Below are 22,468 nucleotides of genomic sequence, written 5' to 3' on the forward strand. Positions count from 1 at the left end.
TTTGAAGTTTTAGTGTGTTTATTAGAGACCATTTTGTTTTATTTCTTTGATAAAAATAAAATTTTATTTTTTTTGCCGACAATTTTACCAACGGATTGGTTCCGTCGCTAAGATTAACATTAAATTTTACCCTTTGTTGAGTTAACAACGGAAATATCCATAGCAATTGGTATTAAAATATGGTGATACATACATATTATCTAACGACACATATAATCCGTCGCTAAATCCGTCACTAAGCTGTAATAATTTTTGCCGCCAACAATTTGTCTTAAATTTTGTAGCTAAAATAAAGGCGCTTAATTTTAGCGCCTATATAGCAACTGATATTAAATTTTGTCGCTAGTTCGTCGTTAGTTTAGATATCATTTCGTTTTCCCTTTTTTTGGCGACAAAATTGTAATTTCGTAGGTAATCCGTCGTTACATAGCGATGGCATATATTATGTCACTAAAATCCGTCCCTAAAACCAGTATTTTTTGTAGTGACGGTCGTTGCAATATAATTTATCCAACTATGAGTTAGGGTCGAATCCACAGAGAGCAATATAAAGGCGATTTAAACAAGTAAAGAATTATCACCAACTATGCTAAGCCAAACACTTTTTCAATATTTGATTTTTGTTTTAACAACTAACAAAGATAGAATTAACTAGAAAGCGGGTAAAATGATCAATGGCCACAAGTATGGATACAAAGGAAATTACTCAAGTAACGATCCAATGTATTTCACGATTTTATAACTAAGAGTGAGTTTATGCTAATTAGATAATGATTTCTAAAATCTCATTGAAAGTCTTCCAACCAAATCAATGAATTTTACTTTAAGCTTTTACAAGCCTTAGAATGTGATATCAAGCACAATCAATATAATCTCAAGCAAATATCCTATTCCTAACTCAAGTTATTAGATGGGTTTTAAAGCCTCAACTTCTTGTTAATTAATCGTTCCCAACCTCAATTTTCCTCTTCTGAGCTCAAATCGAAGTAAATGAGCAGATCTTAGGGTTAGCTAATCCTTTAAGAAACATTAAAGAACAAGATTAATCAAAACAACATTAACTCACTTCATTAGCAATAAAAATCATTCAATACATAAACAAAACAAGAGTTTCATCCAACACTTTAATCATAGAATATTTCCAGAAATAAGATTCAAGTGAAGAAAATAAATATTATACTCTTAGATATTCATTACAAAGAAAGGAACCAAAGAAATGGAGAAACTTTTACAAGTATTTTAAGGAAGTAACCAATTTTTTAAAGAGATGGCCAAATTATAAGATTAATCACCGTTGAATTAATGGAATAATTAAGTGCTAATGAGCTCAACTTGGTACAAAATCAGTTTCAAAAAATTTTACAAGCGAAATACATTGCTTTAGCCTCAAAATTTCAAGCCCCCGGATAACATTTTTTTTGCGCTGATTGTCCTTCTTTTGGGGTGGTCTTTAATTTTTGTCCTTCAAATTAGTGGTCTTTAATTTTTGTCCTTTGCCTAATACCCCGAGGTTCTGGGTTTGAATCTCAGCTCAGTAAAAAAAAATAAAAAATCGCAACACAGAGGTTTGAATTTGCAAGACAGAATTTTGCCTTCACAACTCTACCTTAAGAGTTTCCTAAGGGATAGTTTGCCTGCAAAGGCAAACTATGCCCGATGAGACAGAGTTTGTCGCGATTTTTTTTTTTAATTTTCCCTTGAGCAGGGATTCGAACCCGTAATCTTAAAATTTTAGATGAAGCGCAAAAATTAAATATTTTTATTTTGATGGGCAAAAATTAAAAATCACTCCCAAAATAAGGGCATTACTGCGAATTGGCCCCGGGATAACCGCATTTGCGAATGTCATTCCTTTTCATCCATAGTACCTTTTTGCCATTCTTCCAACCATCCCATATTGCACAAATAGTACGTCACCCAACATTAATTGCTTTCCAACCTTTTAACATTTTTACACCTCGTGTCGTGGCTCATTAAACCAATACAATTCAAACACTTGGTGTAAATATTATTATACCTTCCCACTATATTATTCTCGCTTGTGGGTCCTATCGTTGATATGGAATTCAAGACAATTATTCTTTAGTCCTCCAAATGTATTAGGAATATTATGAAATTTTTAGGTACACGATGCTTGATGTTAATTATGCTGAAACGCTATAGATAATTCAAGATAGTATGATAACATTGCATTTCTCTATTCACCAAATCTCCTCTATACAAACTCTTCACAGAACTCCCACCGATGAAGCGGAGTTTTTTTTTCCTTGCAAAATGAGTCTCATTGATCTACTCCACAAAGTATAATTTTCGGATTCCGTAAGCTTGATATCTATCAACACTACACCTGGACGTATGTTAGAAGGTTAGAAATGAAGTGGAACAAACTCCAGATGCTAGCAATGGAGGTCAAATCTCAAATCTTAAACTTAGTCGACTCAATATCTAATTGTTGCTCATATTTTTAACATGATAACGTGAATCGAATCAGCTCAATTGAGACTGAATTCCACACCTGTAACTAGGGGCGATTTTCTGTACTAAAATTGGGGCACGTGTACACATGGTCTCTCTGTAAAACTAGATATTTTATGTATATATTTTCTAAAATTAGTAGAACACTGTTGGAACCCATTGTACAAAAAGGCAAAATGGTGCATTTGGTTGGAGGTTGTATTATTTACCTATAAGACTAGAGATCAAGTCCCACTTAATAAATTTTTCCCTTCTTTTTTTTTAGTGGTGAACCCGTATTTCAAAAATCCTAAATTTGTCTATGCCTGTAACACAATCTCACATATCAAGGCGGGTAAGTTGGAGTTTCATAGCCATCTCTTTTAGCATAATTTTTCGACGTCTTTTAATTTAGATGGTTCGTTAGTTCCTTTTAATTTAACTCACTTAACTAAGAAAATATTATATGTTAAATCTCTAATCCAAATCTGTCAGAAAATAGGGAATTTTACACTGTATGCCAATTATGACAAAATCTTTATCCATTTTAGCCCATCTTTTTAAAATTACCCACCATAGCCATTTTTTTCCTCTTCAATTTTTTACTAGTCTTATACACTTTTATACAAGGTTTATACATTGTCTACAGTAGATGTATAAAGTTATATATTGTTGTATAATATTATATACTAGTCTTATACATTATTATAAACTTTTATACAAGGTGTATACATTGTCTATAGTAGGTTTTACATTGTCTATAGTAAGTGTATAAATTTGTATATTGTTGTATAAAGGTGAATATTCAAGTTGTGCCATGTTGGGCTGTAGGTTTGTAATTTAAAATATGGGCTATGAATATGTAAATTTGACCCATAAATTGTTTATAACTGAAATTTTCCCCAGAAAATAAGGTCTTGCAAAAAAAACAAAAATAGATCACCAAACTAGCGCGTTCATAACAGTTTAATATTGTATTATATCAATTATTCATATTTTTATGAAAGATATTTCTCAAAAGTCCAAAATATTCTGAGATGATGCTTCAAATTTCTCTACTTAAGCATTTTGTTTAGAATATTTATCATTTTTCGACAGATAAAAGGATTTGTTTAGCCTATAAAGAATTATTTTAGCATATAAAGTGATTTTTCGGGTTAGTATTAGTTAGATAGGAGGCTTTTGGTTAACATGGGTTGTGTTTAATGTTTATTTTTATTTTCTTGGCATAAAAAAATCCGTTCACAGTCATTAAAAAGTAGTTGCACATGTCTTTTGGATGAAATAATGAAATATAAGTTACGCTTTTTACATTTAAGAAAGAAAAATGACTTTTTCAGTGAAACATTAAAATTTAGGCGACTTTTTTAATTATTTAGTGACATTATAAATAATGAACTTGTCATGCCATTGCTGCACAGCAACAACCTGAATCCCATTACTAAAGACACTAATCATCTGTTCTGCAGGCACTACTAAAAAGAGGGGAAAAATCGACGGACCGCGTCAGTTTTTTCAATGAAACTGACGAAAAACCGACCCTTTACGGTTTACATAGCCTCGCTTTTTGGAAACCGACGGACCACGTCGGTTTTTTCCGACGGACTGCGTCGGTTACGTGGTACGTCGGGTTTTATTCAATAATTTTAAAAAATAAAAAAAATAAAAAAACCGACGGACTGAGTCGTTTTTTTAATTTCTGATTTTTGATTTTATATTAAAACAATATATATTTTATGAAAAAACCGACGGACTGAGTCGGTTTTCCGGAAAATTTCCTGCATGCAATTCATGCATTTTCTATAGCCACACCTGCACAGAAATCAGTACCAAAAGCTGCTCAAAACTAGCATTAAAATGCTCCAAATCAATTCTAAAAGAGCTACAACACATAAAATCACCCTAAGTAACAATCAAACACTGTTAGATTATGTACTTATTTAGTCAAATATATTTTGTAATCTTCTATTTTAGGATAACATATGTTAGAATTATTTAGTCAAATTAGTTCCTAATTTGTAGCCGACAATTAGGTTGTAAATCATGTATATCAACTCATTCAAGGGAACAGAATAATCAACGGAAAACATTTTCTTACATGGTATCAGACTAGGTTCTCCTAAAAACCCTAGCATCCTAAAACCCTAGCCCTTGGCCGCCGACCCCCCCCCCCCCCCTCTCTTTTCGTTTTCCTCTTCTTTGGTTGTTCCCCTTCCTCTTCTCCATGGCTGACACCTCCAAGTTGCATCCTGCGACTACCGTCACCAATATCAAATCATGCATCCCTATTGTGCTTGACTACGAAGGAAGCCAATACAATAACTGGGCTACCCTCTTCAAGCTCCAATGTCGTGCAAACTTGGTCATTGACCACATCCTACATTCTGCCTCCCCCACCGTGCCACCACCGGCAACTGCAACCAAAAAACTTGCTGCTAAGGCCCTATGGGAACGGCTGGATGACATTGTTCGGCATTGGATATATGGTACGATATCGAATGATCTTCTCAACACGATCATTCATCAAGAGGACACCGCAGCCGAAGCTTAGGACCGCCTTGTTCATCTCTTTCAGGACAACAAATCGGCTAGGGCTCTTGTTCTTGATGCAAAATTCACCAACACAAAATTGGTGGATTTTCCGAATGTGAAAGCATACTGTACCAGGCTGAAAGTTCTTGCAGACAATCTCTCCAACGTCGGTCACAAAGTTTTCGACGAATGACTTGTGCTTCGTCTTCTGCGAGGATTGTCGGAGGAACATAAAACTTTTCGCACGACGGTGCAGCACCATACTCCTCTCCTATATTTTGACATTGTCCGGTCAATGCTTGAGCTTGAGGAGGATAGCCATGCCGAGGACGCCATTCACGACTCCGACTCGAATACTGCTCTTGTTTCCCATAATGTTACTCCTCAGAATTTCTCAGGAAATGGACAGCCCAATAACTTTGCAAATAATTTCAACAATCGTGGAAATTCGCAGAATCGTGGAAAGAAAAATAACCGCGGTCGCAGCGGCGGCAACTGCAACGACCGCGGTGGCAGCGGCAATGGACAAAGCAGCGGCGGGGGCAGCCGCACCAATGCACAGGCATACCAGCCCGTCGCGGCACAGCAGCAGGCACCCGCTGCCCCGTCGTGGTATTTTCCACCGTGGGCAGCGTGGGGGCAACAGCTGTGGGCCACTCCACCGTGCCCGTACCCCACGGCTGGGTGGCAGCAGCCCCGCGGCTGGCAGTAGTCGCGTCCAGCTCCTTTGCAGCAGGGAATTCTTGGTCCTCGTCCTCCACAGTCGTTCTACTCGTCAGCCTCGTCATCACATGGCGGATATGCGCCCATAGATATTGATCAAGCTATGCACACAATGTCGTTGAATCCGCCCGATGACAAGAATTGGTACATGGACACCGGAGCCACATCTCATATGACCAACTCCCAAGGTACTCTCTCGTCTTATTATCAATTGAGCAAAAATAATGGCATTGTTGTTGGTAATGGTAACATGATTCCAATTCGTGGTTATGGTCATACATCCCTTCAACAAAATCCCTCTTTAAAACTGAAAAATGTCTTACATGCACCTAAACTCATCAAAAACCTTATTTCCGTTCGTAAATTTACTATCGATAATATGGTTTCTGTTGAATTTGATCCTTTTGGTTTTTATGTGAAGGATTTACGGACGGGGAGCAAACTCATGAGATGTGAGAGTTCGGGTGATCTTTATCCATTCTTCCAAAATTTTCGAGCCATCTCGTCTTCCGCACCATCTGCTTTTAGTGTCATCTCTCCTCATATATGACACTCCCGTTTAGGTCATCCAGGGGATGTTATTCTTAGTTCTTTACGTAGTAGTAATTTGATTGAATGTAACAAGGCTCGAAACAATGTTTGTCATTCTTGCCCTCTGGAGAAATTAATTAAATTGCCTTTTTATGACTCTCTTTCAACTACTACTATGCCCTTTGACATTGTTCACAGTGATTTATGGATTTCACCTATTCTTAGCTCTTCATGTCACTGATATTATGTTTTATTTCTTGACAATTACACTAATTTTCTTTGGACTTTTCCCATCAAAACAAAGTCCCAAGTTTATAATTGCTTCTTGTCTTTCCGGACTTTCATTCGCACTCAGTTTGAAAAAGAAATCAAAACCTTTCATTCAATGTGACAACGGGCGTGAATTTGACAATGGTCCTTTTCATAAGTTTTGTGAACATGCTTTTCTGCTTTTCTTGTCCCCACACTTCCCCTCAAAATGGTAAGGCGGAACGAAAAATTAAATCCATCAATAATATTGTTCGTACACTCCTTGCCCATGCATCTATGCCCCCCTCCTATTGGCATCACGCCTTGGCCATGACAACGTACCTCCACAATATTCTCCCTTCTAAACTCTTAGCATATAAGACACCCACTCACATTCTTTATCAAAAGAATTCATCCTACTCTCATCTCCGAGTCTTTGGCTGTCTATGCTTTCCTCTCTTTCCCTCCACACAAATTCATAAGTTGCAGTCTAGGTCCACTCCGTGTGTCTTCCTAGGATATCCTTCCAATCATCGGGGGTACAAATGCTATGACTTAGCAAGCCAAAAAATAATCATAGCCCGGCATGTGTGGTTTGATGAAAATTCCTTTCCATTTTCACAAATAAATACTCCATCTCCTACCTCATATGAATTTTTGGATGATGATCATTCCCCATTGAGAATCCAATTGTTGCATGACCAGGCCACTGCTCCGCCAATGCAGCCCCCTCCCTCTCGTACAACCCACCACCCGACCCCCCCCCTCCCCCCACCTCCCCTCCGTCATCGTCGACTGCCCAGCAGTCCACCTCCACTGCCCCAGCTCGAACAATGTTTGTCATTCTTGCCCTCTGGGGAAATTAATTAAATTGGCTTTTTATGACAAACACATTTTCTTACAAACACATCAAGCACTATCTAAACACATTAAATACGATCTAAATAGACCTTCAAAGTTCAAAAATATTTAAATGTCCAACCAAAAATACCATTAACTAGTTCCATAAAGTATAAAACATAAGTCCATTATGAAATCCAAACTAAAACATAAGCCCCACGACTATATAAATGAACCCTAACCGCTTTCAAATACTTCTTACACCGGCAACGAGAACAAGCACACCTAATTACCCCTTCATTTTGAAAAGGGTGAAGTGACATTGCATGTGTGTAAACTTGTCAACAAATTCATCGTGTACACCCACACGATCACTATTATTTATATTATACATCCACATACGATCCATCTAAAAAATATACCCACAAATTATTGAGGTTATAGAAATATATTTTAACTTAAGAATTCTAATTTAAAATATAACTTAAGAAAATACAATCCCAACCAATTCTAACTTTGAATTCTCAATAACAATTCTAACTTTAATAACTTATGGATTCTTACTTTAATATAACTTTTAAAAGCACAATCTCAACCAATTCTAACTTTAAATTCTCAATAACAAATCTAACTTTAATAACTTATGGATTCTAACTTTAATATAACTTTTAAAAACACAATCCCAACCAATTCTAACTTTCAATTCTCAATAACAATTCTAACTTTAATAACTTATGGATTCTAACTTTAACAACTTATGGATTATAACTTCAATATAACTTTGAAAAGCACAATCCCAACCAATTCTAAAAATTTAAAAGTAAATCTAGTCAAATAAAGTATACATTTTAGTTTTGAGGTTATAGAAATATTATGACTTAACAATTCCAACCTTGCAAAGCACAATCACAGCCAATTCTAACTTTGAATTTTCAATAACAATTCTAACTTTAATAACTTATGGATTCTAACTTTAATATAACTTTGAAAAGTACAATCCCAACCAATTCCAAAAATTGAAAAGTAAATCTAGTCAAATAAAGTCTACACTTTAGTTTTGAGGTTATAGAAATACTATAAGTTAACAATTCTACTTTGAAAAGCACAATCTCAATCAATTCTAATTTTGAATGCTCAATAAAAATTCTACTAACTTATGGATTCTAACAAAAAGCACAATTCCAACAAAAATAAAAAACTAGTCAAATAAAGTATACATTTTTGCACGAATTCAACATCAATAATATTACAAACAATGATAACTAAGCTAACACAAATACATTGACAATGAACATAAAATATAGGACAATCTCAAGAAAAAAAAATGAAAAGTAAACTAGTCAAATAAAGTTTACATTTTTTTACAAATTCAACATTAATAACATTACAAATGATGTTTAACAAAGCTAAATAGACTAACATTAGGCCTAAAATCTATAAATAAAACTAAAATTGAAAGAATTTTAAAAGCCCTAATTTAAAAGAAACTACCTCAAATTACAAGTAAAAAACGGGGCTGGGGTAGGTGGGGTTGGGCTGCGTAGGTAGCGGCGGGTGGGCGGCGGGTAGCAGCAGGTGGCGGGCGTGGGCAGAGGGGGGTGGGCGGCGGGTTAGGGTTTTTTATTTTAGAGAGAAGTGGGTTTTTTTTGGGGAAGATAGCAAATGATATGCCAAACCCGTTTCTATCATATTGTTAAAAAAAACAGACGGAAAAACCGACGCGGTCTGTCGGTTTTTTTAAAATGTTGACCAGCCTTTGACCAAAAAAAAATAATTAAAAACCGACGTAGTCCGTCGGTTTCTTTAAAAAAAAATTCGTTTATTAATATTTTACAAAACAAAATGAATTATAAATTATTTAATATATTTTTAAAAAATTAATTAATTTTTTTTTAAATAAAACTTACGTGGGACATCGGTTTTGTAAAAAAAATTGACGGAAATATAATTTCAAAATTTTGCGGAAAAAACCGATGTTGTCTGTCGGTTTTTTAATTAAAAAAATAAAAAAAAAATTAGAAATACACAAAACCGACGCACTGCGTCAGTTTTCCGTCGTTTTTTCAAAGAGACGCAGTCCGTCGGTTTTTTGTCCGTCCAATTTTGCCAGTTTTTTAGTAGTGAGGGGAGATCAAGCCAAACAGATTTGGAGATATTTTGCAGGCTCCCTGGGAATAGACAGCAACATCAGAAATCTCAAAATGAAGTTGATAGCTTGGTGCAATTACAGGACACACAACTTCATTGCCAAATTTATCACTAGAATCCTTCCTCTCATCATTTCTTGGGAGCTATGGAAATATAGATGCAGCAAAAAAATTAAAAAACATAAGACCTTCCTTTTATAGAACCAAAAATAACATCCTTTCAACTCTTTTGCAGATTTTAAAAAGCAAATTTGGAAGAGCCAAATTGGGAGAAGATTGGAGCACAATTATAGGGCTTGTGAAGCAAAACAATTGAACGGAGAATATCCAAAATTGTCAGTGGATCAAGTTAACTGCTAAGAAAGTGAAGTTGAACAGTGATGAAAGCTTTCTTCTAGGCACATGTGGAGGTGGAGGTCTGATCAGGAATAACCAAGGATATTTTTGCCTACTCGATTCCCTTGCGACCGGGAACCGGCAATATGGCAGAAGCTGCCTCTATGTTGTTTGGACTCATATGGTGTGTCACAAATGATTTCAAGATAGTTGGTGGAGAAACATATTCATTTCTCATCATTAGAAGGGAGTGAAAAGTACCCTGGAAGATCATCAGCATAATAGAAGAAATTCAAAAACTAGTTGAGGAGCATGGATTTGAAATTTCTCATTGTTTCAAAGAGGCTAACGGGCCTACTGATAAATTGGCAAGTCTGAACCACAAGTTAGATTCAATCCATGTCTTCAACTCTTTTGCAGGATTACCTAATCAAGTCAAGGGCCTTGTTAACATGGACAAATGGAATTTACATTCCTTCAGGATAAAAAGAGCCAAACCAGCCCAGATCATATATGATCCTCCATAAATCGTGTACATTTAGTTTTTATTTTGGTTAGGACTAAGCTTAGAAGTCTCTACTCAATGATCATGTACAAAGTTTAGGATGCCAAACTCTACTTGTAACTTTTTTCACATCAATGATCAATAGACACAAAGTTTAACCAAAAAAATAAAACAATGAACTTATCGTTTTTTTTTTATACGGTGTCTTCTCAATTATTACTCAAATAAAAAGCGAGTATATTAGAAATAAAAGATGGTGGGATAGATCCCATTCCAATGAACCAAACATCGAAATATCAACCATAGCTAAAGTGTGAGCAGCTTGAATCTTTGATTTTGTAACTGGATAAACATACACTAATTGAAAACCTTTCATTAGTGTCTTACAATCATAAACAATGAGAATCAAAATAAGAATTATTTGAACTGTTTCCTTCGAGAGCTTGATGAACAAGCTAATAATCTGTCTCAATCACCATAAGACCATTAGCAAAGGCACTCTTCGACCAACTGAGAGTTTCCCAAATGCCCATAATCTTTACAACTAACAGATTAGGAACTTTATTTAAAAACCTTGCTAGCCCGCCAATGAAATCTCCTCTAGCATTTCGTATCGACATTCTCGCTGTTACAACTCGTACTTTCACGTCTTGTACGTCATGAGTAGACTAACATAAACCCTGGAATTTTTGGTTATATTCAAGTATGAAAATAAAAAGCTCATGGTATAAGGAGGTAAAGTCCCGGAATGATTTCATACTTAAAAATTTGATGATGGTGATTGAGAATAATATTTTGTGTGTGCCAAAAGAGATTATGGGCTAATATTATATCTCATGATTATGGTAATGGGTATATGAGATGTGTTAAAAATGATTACTATTTAAGTGGATTGAGATCAAAACATTAATTATGTGTCTAATTAATTAAGCGTGGGATTGTAGAGGAAGACAAGAAATTTATTACGATTATTGAATAAATATTACATGGACAAAATAGGGTAGACCATTGACAAGTGGCAGCCAATGGCATATTTAAGAATGCAAAAGATTAAATGATGGTAAAATGTGGTATATACACGCGTATATGGATGGCATTTAATGACACAAATAGATGTTACTCAGCATGATGAAATCTGATAATGATGGAGGTCCCTTTATACACTTATATATATCTATATGTATAATGAGACATTACATACTTTTTTTTCTTAAACAACTTAAATGGAGGAGAACTTCTCTAAGAAGATGTTGGAGCAGCAACGTTAGTTAATGTTGTTACGGGTTTCGTCCACCGCTTCAATTTCGTTGTTCCGTTTTATTGTGTTATTGAATCCGTCCTTTCTTCAAGGTGAAGTAAGTTGGAAGAAGAGGAGTTCTGGGCAAATAAGGTTATAATTCTCCTCCACTAGCTGAATTTGAGTTAATATAGATCATAGCTAAGTTGTTAAATGAGAAGGTATGAAATTATACCGTAAGTCGTATTGATGTTGGTATTGTGTGGGCTGTATGAAACTTGTTTCAAGAAAATTGTGGTAAATTAAGTATGGTTATTGTTGTTCATGGTGTTGTGAGCATTGGGGAAGTAGTAGAAATAGGGGTGACACAATCCGATTCATGATACAACAAGTTCGTCATTTGATATATATGATATACCAAGTATATTCTTAGCCTAACGAGAGAGGTTATTATTATAGGTTGAACAACTAAACGAATTGCGAGGTCGGACTGGCAACAAAGCTAACAAGGTATGTAAGGTTTTCGTTCTCCTTATTCTTTGGCACGAATCCAACTATACCTATTAACCAATGTTCCATAAAGAGATTACTCCATTTTAGTGCTTCCCACTTCTTATGTTTCACGATTCAATATGTTATTTGATGCTTTAGTTCATTGAGATCCAAGTTCTACTGAAGTTCTTATTGATGAGGATAATCACATAACTTATTCGGAGGTCACCGACCTTACGACACTCCGAAAGGCCTAGACGTTGTTTCTATGAGTTCATCATGCATGTGTGTGTGTAAATATATATATATATATATATATATATATATATATATATATATATATATATATATATATATATATATATACTCTCTCTGTTTCAATTTATGTGAACCCATTTCCTTATTAGTCTGTGCCAAAAACAATGAAATCTTTCTATATTTGGAAACAATTTACCTTTATGCAATGATTTATATCCACACAAAATATATATGACTCATTTTACGCCACAAGTTTAAAAGTCTTCTCTACTTTCTTAAACTCCGTGCCCAGTCAAATAGGTTCACACACACACACACAGATATATATATATATATATATATATATATATATATATATATTATTACACACCCCGAGCTCTAATTGGTGGGTGCAGCACTAATGTGCGCTATATATGTATATGTGTATGATATAATGTCACGATTCAATTTCACTAAGTCGCACGAGCACCTACCTTTCCCACCTCAGTAGGCGCACCCTTATCCCAACTACCTTAGAAACATGAAATAATCAATAAATGAGCGGAAGAGATAGAAGTGTCACGACCCAACCCCGTAGGCCGCGACTGGCACCCTATCTGGGCACTCTAACACATCTATCAAATGCTATCTCTAACTTTTTTTTTTGTTTGCAAACGCATTCAAGTATATAGCAAAAGTCGACAAGGCTATATTCCAAATTTAGATAATTTCCAGAAAAATTTCGGCAGAGTTTCCTTTGTTTTACAGACTATCCAAAATAACCCTGCGCACAGAAAATACCAACAAAGGCCACACCGGCCAACAAGGCAACAGGTAAACATATGCGGACCGGCCGCCGCGGCGAATGGCATCGCCCAAACACAACATATACACACATCCGTACAGAAAGACCCCAACCCACAAACATGTCCACAGACCTCTAAACAGACCGACATAATCATATGACGGGACAGGGCCCCGCCGTACCCAAAAATAACCATAACCACGAAACTATATACAACAAAGGGTTCTGTACCAAAAGTATGGGCTCCGGATCGAAGGAGCACGCCAAATGGCAGACTGTGCACCCTAGGCTGGCGAATCACCACAATAAGCGTCTGTACCTGCGGGCATGAAACGCAGCCCCCGAAGAAAGGGGGTCAGTGCGGAATATGTACTGAGTATGTAAAGCATGGAATACAGAAATCAGAACTATAGACGAAACAAGCGGTAAAAGAATAAGTACATGGTTCAGAATATCAGAATCACTCACTATCCAGACCCAGGTCATACAGATCATCACATATCATATAAACCGATATAATCTGTCTGAAGGGTTGCCAAACGTACAGGGTTTCCAGACGCAACTTGTGCCTACCTAGCTCATGTGTCAGGCGGAATGTATGACATACAGAATACTCAGATGATATAGTATACCGGTTGGAAATACAGGGCGTACAGAGTATCAGAACTTACCTTCCAGACGCGGATCACACATAGTGCACATTATAGTCCTATGCCATATCAGGACGCCGTAGCGTATCGGATCAGACGCTGCAACATGTGAGGCATATGATGTTTACAAGGAGTGTGCCACCTCGAGCTCAGCCCAGTACAGTGGTCACACCATACATAAACGTATCGTATCAGACGGCGTATAGCCGGAGTATATCATATCAGATCATATCATATCATATCATATCATATCATATCAGAACACGCGTCTACAAGGGGTATGCCACCTCGAGCTCGGCCCGGTACAGTGGTCATCCCATGCCGAAACTGCCCGTCTTTCCCGCTCGAGCTCTGCCCAGTACACGGGTCACGGATCAGTCTCGGGAGCTCGAGTTCTGCCCAGTACACTCCCAACGCGTCTGCCTGGTATCAGATTATGCAGCGCAGATATTGTCTGCTTTGGGGATCGAGCTCAGCCAAGACCACCCCTCACGGTTTTATTTCAGAACACCGTAGAAACCAGATGCACATAAACCAAGGCTTATATCAGCACATTTATGTCAAAATACTTGTATCAAAATATTTATGTCAGAACACTTTTAACAAAATACCCATATTAGAATACTTATGTCAAATTACTAGTATCAGAGTTAGTATGTGAAGATTACGGACATTTCTAAGCAAATCTATACGACAGATCAATTCGAAGGAATAGAACGGTAGTCATAATGTACGTATACCTTTTGGATAGCACGATATATTGTATCGAAACACAATCTATGGAATTATTTGTATATCAAAATATATTATAGAACTCATCAGAATAATCGGACGTACTATCAGATTGTTCGTAACAAATTACTCAAACGGAATATTCGTATCTGAATACTTATGTCAAAGTACTTATGTCAAATCTTTATATCAGAATTCTTATAGAAGAATACTCATATCGGAACACTTATGCCAGAGTGCTTATATAGGAGTGCTTATATCAAAGGACATACGAATCACATCTTTCGGATGTTCTGGCGGATTATGTCGAAACAGAACTTGTAAGACCATTTGTACACATCAGAATAGATCATAGAACTTAATGGGATAGTTAAAATGATTATCGTTTAGGAATGGAGGGAGTAGCTAAAAGTTTCCTTTAGTTATTGCCCAAACATAAGTCAATAACACACTCGGGGCAACATTCGAAATCAGTGGGACCACCTCGGGTCAACCGAGATGGCGGACGCAAATTACGTACATTAGACCCTATGGAGTCGTCCATGGAAGTCTCGGAGCGATCCGGTTACGTTTGCGAAAGTTATGGATGTTTAAACATTTTTTTCCAACAAACATAAGGATTATAGTTCAATTATATTGAATGAATAATGTCCAAAATCAAACTCGAATTTCTATGAACAGAATAATTCCCGAAGCTCAGATTCAAACCTAGTACACCTAGGACATGCCAAGAGAAGGAAAGGGACAGCTTTACATACCTTACGTGCGTCTTACGCTCGCTTAAACTCGACTCCCGTTTCGCTCAGAATCTACAAATGGTCACATTTACCAATTGTAAGTTATAGATTCCAAGAATTCAACTTAAAGTCATAATTGTCTACCGGAATTTCACAACAGCAGCCCAACAATGCCAACAACATCAACAATTTACTACAGAATACATTACGGCATAAGTAGTCTCCTTTTCTACATAGTTCACTAACTTCCATCCAACTTCACACTATCAACTAATATCAGCATTTTCCATATCCATTAACTAATTCAAGATTATTCAAATACGTTCCAATAGCATCTCAAACAATATTCATGAATTCAAGCATTCCCGCCAATTCCATATTCTACCCGAGGCTTCTACAAATGCAACGAGATTACTAAATCACATTGTCTTCCTTCCAAACTTCATTGACAACAACCAAGAATTCACATTCGAATCTTACTTCCATAATTATATAAAAATCATACAAAATTCACATAATTTCTCATAATTACATACAAGCAATTTCAAGGCGAATTCAAGGCATTAAACCTTCATTTGCGTCACAAAGATCACAACAACACAACTAACAAACTAAATGAACTTGAATTCACTTCTCCCCACACCAACATAGCACACGGCCAACACATCCTTCACACACACACACGCCGTACACATACACACCACACTTCCAAAAATTCTCATTTAATTCTAATCATTATAACATGTAAACTTACTCCATAACACAAAAGAATGAAATTCTTACCTTTTTCTTCAAATTTCAACTCGCCGCAAACGTCGCTCTTTCGCTTAACTAATTATACCACGTCGGAGAGCGTCCCGAACTTAACAAGAATTCAACAAGAAAGATATTTTTAAGAAGAATATTAAGGAGCTAAAATTCTTTTTCTCTTTTTTTTTTCTTGCTTAGGCCGTGACCTTCTTTCTTGCATCTCTTCTCTCACTTTTTTTTTGTTTCATGAATTTTCTAGAGAATGAACAATTGGTCCCTCTTATTTATTTTGTCATGTGAAAATAATAAAATGGGCTTGGGCCATAAGTATATGGCCGACCACCCTTTAAAATGGGCCTCTAATTTTTCTTATTTATTTTCCTAGCCCAATTACTAATGGATCTTATTTTAATATTTCACGGAACTAATTTCCGAAATTCCAATTTTTTCCCTTAGCCTTCCCCGATGTTTCCGCGTCAAAACGTTTCATAAACAACAACATATATGTCAAATGAAATCAAAATGTGGCCTTATTCTTTACACGTCACAATTATTCCAAATTTTCCGAACACGCGAAAACACGGGATATAACATCCTCCCCCCCTTTTTGAACATTCGTCCTCGAATGTTAAGTTAACCTTATAGGGTCTTACAAGAATTTCGGGGGAGTTCTCCTTATTTCCTTCAAAATTCTGCCAAACGTCACAATTACTATCCCCTTTTACACACTCGCCCTTGTTCTATTCTCGAATATCATTGCGCTAAGACTTTCCGGCTTTAACTAGTGGTGAAACCGACATTAGTCTACTTATAACAGTTATATCGTATCTTTCGCTTTGTTCTTTAGATTCCGTTCAGTGAAAGTTTTCATATATCATAACACTGACTGCTGGGGTCCACCTGTCAGCCAAAACAGTCGTAACCGGGATGTGATCTGCACACGTATACATTTATTACCATTTCCCTTACAATACATTTTCAAACACCATTTAATTTATTCTAATTCCAGGACTGTGTCGCACTTTCCTTTTCTTCGGCGGCCGAGTTCGCCTTAGCCTACCCGACCTATTTAGGGTTTCTAACCCTTCGGTACATTCTAATTTATTTAGGTTACCCCCAGATTTCCATCTGTCTTTTACATTTAAATTTATGAAAATTACCGTACACTTCCCAGGGGGTCACCCATCCCAGAATTGCTCTGGCCCCAGCACGCTTAACCTCGAGACTTTAGTACATTTAGACGTGTTAATGTCGGTATAGTTGCACCAACCGCCCCGCACGACCTTGGTCACATAATTCAGGACAAGTCGGGGTCTTGGCAATTTCGGAAAGTCCTCGTAGCGGGTCCCGCTCTGATATAGAGAGGGCCCCTTTTATTTTTTCCGATTATGTAACTGCTGCGTTAGCCCTTTTAACCTTTCGACTCTCACTTTTTATCCATATATATCATTACCTCAGACGATTTTATCAATTTGGGCCTTATCCCAGTTCTACTAGCAATCGGGGAGGAATACGTGATGAAACAGAATCTGGACCTACCAATGCATGTGTGTATATATATATATATATATATATATATATATATATATATATATATATATATATATATTCGAAAAAAGTGGACAATATACCTGTGAACACATCTGGTGACGCCTCTGGGTCCTGCCGGCTAGCCAAAGCATATAAGCGGTTCAAAGGACCGCTAGAACCGGAAGCTCCGTCACGACCTCTACCGCGGCCCGATGGTGTCGGCATACTCTGCCCCATAGGGCGTATCGCTACAGAAGGAAAAAGTAAATCAGCAACTGACCCGCTGGGCTGGGCTGCACCACCCGAACTGGTCCTATACGGACACTCTCTCATAATGTGGCCTTGACGGCCACAAGAAAAACAAGCATCTGTAGCATAATGACATTCTCCAGAGTGGCGCCTCCCGCAATAAGGACACCGAGGTCTGGGTGGCCTCGACCGACCGGAACCTCCATCCACCCGCGAGCTCAAGACTCTGGAGCTCTGATCTGTCCCGGAGTACCATGTGTCACCAGACCTCCTGCCCGAACTCTGTGGAGGGGTATCCCATGCTGGCTGGGAAAAATGTCTACTGTGCTGCTGCTGAGGCTGTCTGCCTAAGAGTTCCCTAGAATACCCAGCCAACCTAGCCCTCTTGGGCTGTCTCCTGTCACAACCTCTACCCGACTGATCCTCTCTGTGCCGATCCTCCATCCCTAGAGCATAAGCCTGTAATCGGGCGATGTCCATATCAGTCTGCGATGCCATCACCATGCAGCTGTCGACCAAGTAGGGGTCCAACCCTGTCACGTACCGGTGCATCCGGTCAGCCATATCAGCTACTATAGCGGGTGCATACCTAGCCAGAGAATCAAACTCCAAATTATACTCACGAACACTCTGACCCCCCTGCCGCAGCCGCAAAAACCTATCAACCCGCGCCCGCCGTAGCTCCGGGGGCAAAAAGTGACGGAGAAAAGCAGCCACAAACGCATTCCACGTAGCTTGGGGAGCACCCTCACCCCTGGATAATTCCCAAGACTCATACCAATTAATAGCGACGTCTCGTAATCTGTGTGAGGCCAACTCCACCGACTCGATCTCAGAAGCCCGAACCAGTCTCAACGAGCGCTGCATCCCTCGGAGGAAATCATGGGGGTCCTCATCGGGCTTAGACCCGAAAAACTCTGGGGGAATACATGTGAGAAAATCACGGACCCTCAGGCTATCCCGCCTATCATCATCCCCTCTCAGCCCGCGTCCGCGAGCCTGTCCTGCCACCAGTGTCGCCAGTAATTGTACGGCCTCCCTCAACGTTCTATCCTCTGCCCTAGCCTAGGGAGCTGGGGGCGCATGCGCTGGAGCCTCCGGAGCTAATGATGGACCTGCTCCGGGCTCCGCCGGTGGTGGTGTAGCTGAACCTTCTGACTGAAGTACAATGCCGGGCACAGTCTGAGCACGAGCCCGCGTAACTCTCGGCATCTGACTGGTCTCTCCCACCACCGCCTTGCCTTTGCCCTTCTGGGAAGCCGTTGCCTTCTTCGGAGGCATCACTGAAAAACATAGCAGCCAGTCAGAAAAGAGTCATCCTACTAGCACAGCTCTATCGCACGATCTAAGATCCAAAGAAGGGTAACATCCTAAATGTCCTGTAGCCTCCTGTTTATAGATGTGGTGCACAACACACCGATAAACAAGACTCTACTAGACACGGCCTGTAGACATTCCGAGGACAAACCGCTCTGATACCACTTTTGTCACGACCCAACCCCGTAGGCCGCGACTGGCACCCTATCTGGGCACTCTAACGCATCTATCAAATGCTATCTCTAACTTTTTTTTTTGTTTGCAAACGCATTCAAGTATATAGCAAAAGTCGACAAGGCTATATTCCAAATTTAGATAATTTCCAGAAATATTTTGGCAGAGTTTCCTTTGTTTTACAGAATATCCAAAATAACCTTGCGCACAGAAAATACCAACAAAGGCCACACCGGCCAACAAGGCAACAGGTAAACATATGCGGACCGGCCGCCGCGGCGAATGGGATCGCCCAAACACAACATATACACACATCCGTACAGAAAGACCCCAACCCACAAACATGTCCACAGACCTCTAAACAGACCGACAGAATCATATGACGGGACAGGGCCCCGCCGTACCCAAAAATAACCATAACCACGAAACTATATACAACAAAGGGTTCTGTACTAAAAGTATGGGCTCCGGATCGAAGGAGCACTCCAAATGGCAGACTGTGCACCCTAGGCTGGCGGATCACCACAATAAGTGTCTGTACCTGCGGGCATGAAACGCAGCCCCCGAAGAAAGGGGGTCAGTACGGAATATGTACTGAGTATGTAAAGCATGGAATACAGAAATCAGAACTATAGATGAAACAAGCGGTAAAAGAATAAGCACATGGTTCAGAATATCAGAATCACTCACTATCCAGACCCAGGTCATACAGATCATCACATATCATATAAACCGATATAATCTGTCTGAAGGGTTGCCAAACGTACAGGGTTTCCAGACGCAACTTGTGCCTACCTAGCTCATGTGTCAGGCGGAATGTATGACATACCGAATACTCAGATGATATAGTATACCGGTTGGAGATACAGGGCGTACAGAGTATCAGAACTTACTTTCCAGACGCGGATCACACATAGTGCACATTATAGTCCTTTGCCATATCAGGACGCCGTAGCGTATCGGATCAGACGCTGCAACATGTGAGGCATATGATGTTTACAAGGAGTGTGCCACCTCGAGCTCAGCCCAGTACAGTGGTCACACCATACATAAACGTATCGTATCAGGCGGCGTATAGCCGGAGTATATCATATCAGATCATATCATATCATATCAGAACACGCGTCTACAAGGGGTATGCCACCTCGAGCTCGGCCCGGTACAGTGGTCATCCCATGCAGAAACTGCCCGTCTTTCCCGCTCGAGCTCTGCCCAGTACACGGGTCACGGATCAGTCTCGGGAGCTCGAGTTCTGCCCAGTACACTCCCAACGCGTCTGCCTGGTATCAGATTATGCAGCGCAGATATTGTCCGCTTTGGGGATCGAGCTCAGCCCAGACCACCCCTCACGGTTTTATTTCAGAACACCGTAGACAACACGGGGGAACAACGCATGATAACATATCTTGGCCCGGCTCAGTGAGTAGACATGCTAAGGCTCGCACGAGCAGAGTAGTGAGAAACCAGATGCACATAAACCAAGGCTTATATCAGCACATTTATGTCAAAATACTTGTATCAAAATATTTATGTCAGAACAGTTTTAACAAAATACCCATATTAGAATACTTATGTCAAATTACTAGTATCAGAGTTAGTATGTGAAGATTACGGACATTTCTAAGCAAATCTATACGACAGATCAATTCGAAGGAATAGAACGGTAGTCATAATGTACGTATACCTTTTGGATAGCACGATATATTGTATCGAAACACAATCTCTGGAATTATTTGTATATCAAAATATATTATATAACTCATCAGAATAATCGGACGTACTATCAGATTGTTCGTAACAAATTACTCAAACGGAATATTCGTATCCGAATACTTATGTCAAAGTACTTATGTCAAATCTTTATATCAGAATTCTTATAGAAGAATACTCATATCGGAACACTTATGCCAGAGTGCTTATATCAAAGGACATACGAATCACATCTTTCGGATGTTCTGGCGGATTATGTCGAAACAGAACTTGTAAGACCATTTGTACACATCAGAATAGATCATAGAACTTAATGGGATAGTTAAAATGATTATCGTTTAGGAATGGAGGTAGTAGCTAAAAGTTTCCTTTAGTTATTGCCCAAACATAAGTCAATAACACACCCGGGGCAACATTCGAAATCAGTGGGCCCACCTCGGGTCAACCGAGATGGCGGACGCAAATTACTTACATTAGACCCTATGGAGTCGTCCATGGAAGTCTCGGAGCGATCCGGTTACGTTTGCGAAAGTTATGGATGTTTAAACATTTTTTTCCAACAAACATAAGGATTATAGTTCGATTACATTGAATGAATAATGTCCAAAATCAAACTCGAATTTCTATGAACAGAATAATTCCCGAAGCTCAGATTCAAACCTAGTACACCTAGGACATGCCAAAAGAAGGAAAGGGACAGCTTTACATACCTTACGTGCGTCTTACGCTAGCTTAAACTCGACTCCCGTTTCGCCCAGAATCTACAAATGGTCACATTTACCAATTGTAAGTTATAGATTCCAAGAATTCAACTTAAAGTCATAATTGTCTATCGGAATTTCGGCAGCACTTCCCCTATACATATAGCATCCCCGAGAATCATCTCGGCTCAAAATATCACAACAGCAGCCCAACAATGCCAACAATATCAACAATTTACTACAGAATACATTATGGCATAAGTAGTCTCCTTTTCTACATAGTTCACTAACTTCCATCCAACTTCACACTATCAACTAATATCAGCATTTTCCATATCCATTAACTAATTCAAGATTATTCAAATACGTTCCAATAGCATCTTAAACAATATTCATGAATTCAAGCATTGCCGCCAATTCCATATTCTACCCGAGGCTTCTACAAATGCAACGAGATTACTAAATCACATTGTCTTCCTTCCAAACTTCATTGACAACAACCAAGAATTCACATTTGAATCTTACTTCCATACTTATATAAAAATCATACAAAATTCACATAATTTCTCATAATTACATACAAGCAATTTCAAGGCGAATTCAAGGCATTAAACCTTCATTTGCGTCACAAAGATCACAACAACACAACTAACAAACTAAATGAACTTGAATTCACTTCTCCCCACACCAACATAGCACACGGCCAACACATCCTTCACACACACACACACGCCGTACACATACACACCAATACCACACATCCAAAAATTCTCATTTAATTCTAATCATTATAACATGTAAACTTACTCCATAACACAAAAGAATGAAAT

General features: G+C 38.5%; 1 protein-coding gene across 1 annotated transcript; it reads left to right on the forward strand.

Annotated features, from left to right (window-relative positions):
• Positions 1 to 4,678: 4,678 nt before the first annotated feature.
• On the forward strand, positions 4,679 to 5,005 carry LOC132630868 (uncharacterized). The gene has a single exon (XM_060346463.1). The coding sequence runs from the start codon at positions 4,679 to 4,681 to the stop codon at positions 5,003 to 5,005; it is 327 nt and encodes a 108-aa protein (XP_060202446.1).
• Positions 5,006 to 22,468: the final 17,463 nt, after the last annotated feature.

Source organism: Lycium barbarum, chromosome 3 (assembly GCF_019175385.1).
Source record: "Lycium barbarum isolate Lr01 chromosome 3, ASM1917538v2, whole genome shotgun sequence".
Lineage (NCBI taxonomy): Eukaryota > Viridiplantae > Streptophyta > Magnoliopsida > Solanales > Solanaceae > Lycium > Lycium barbarum.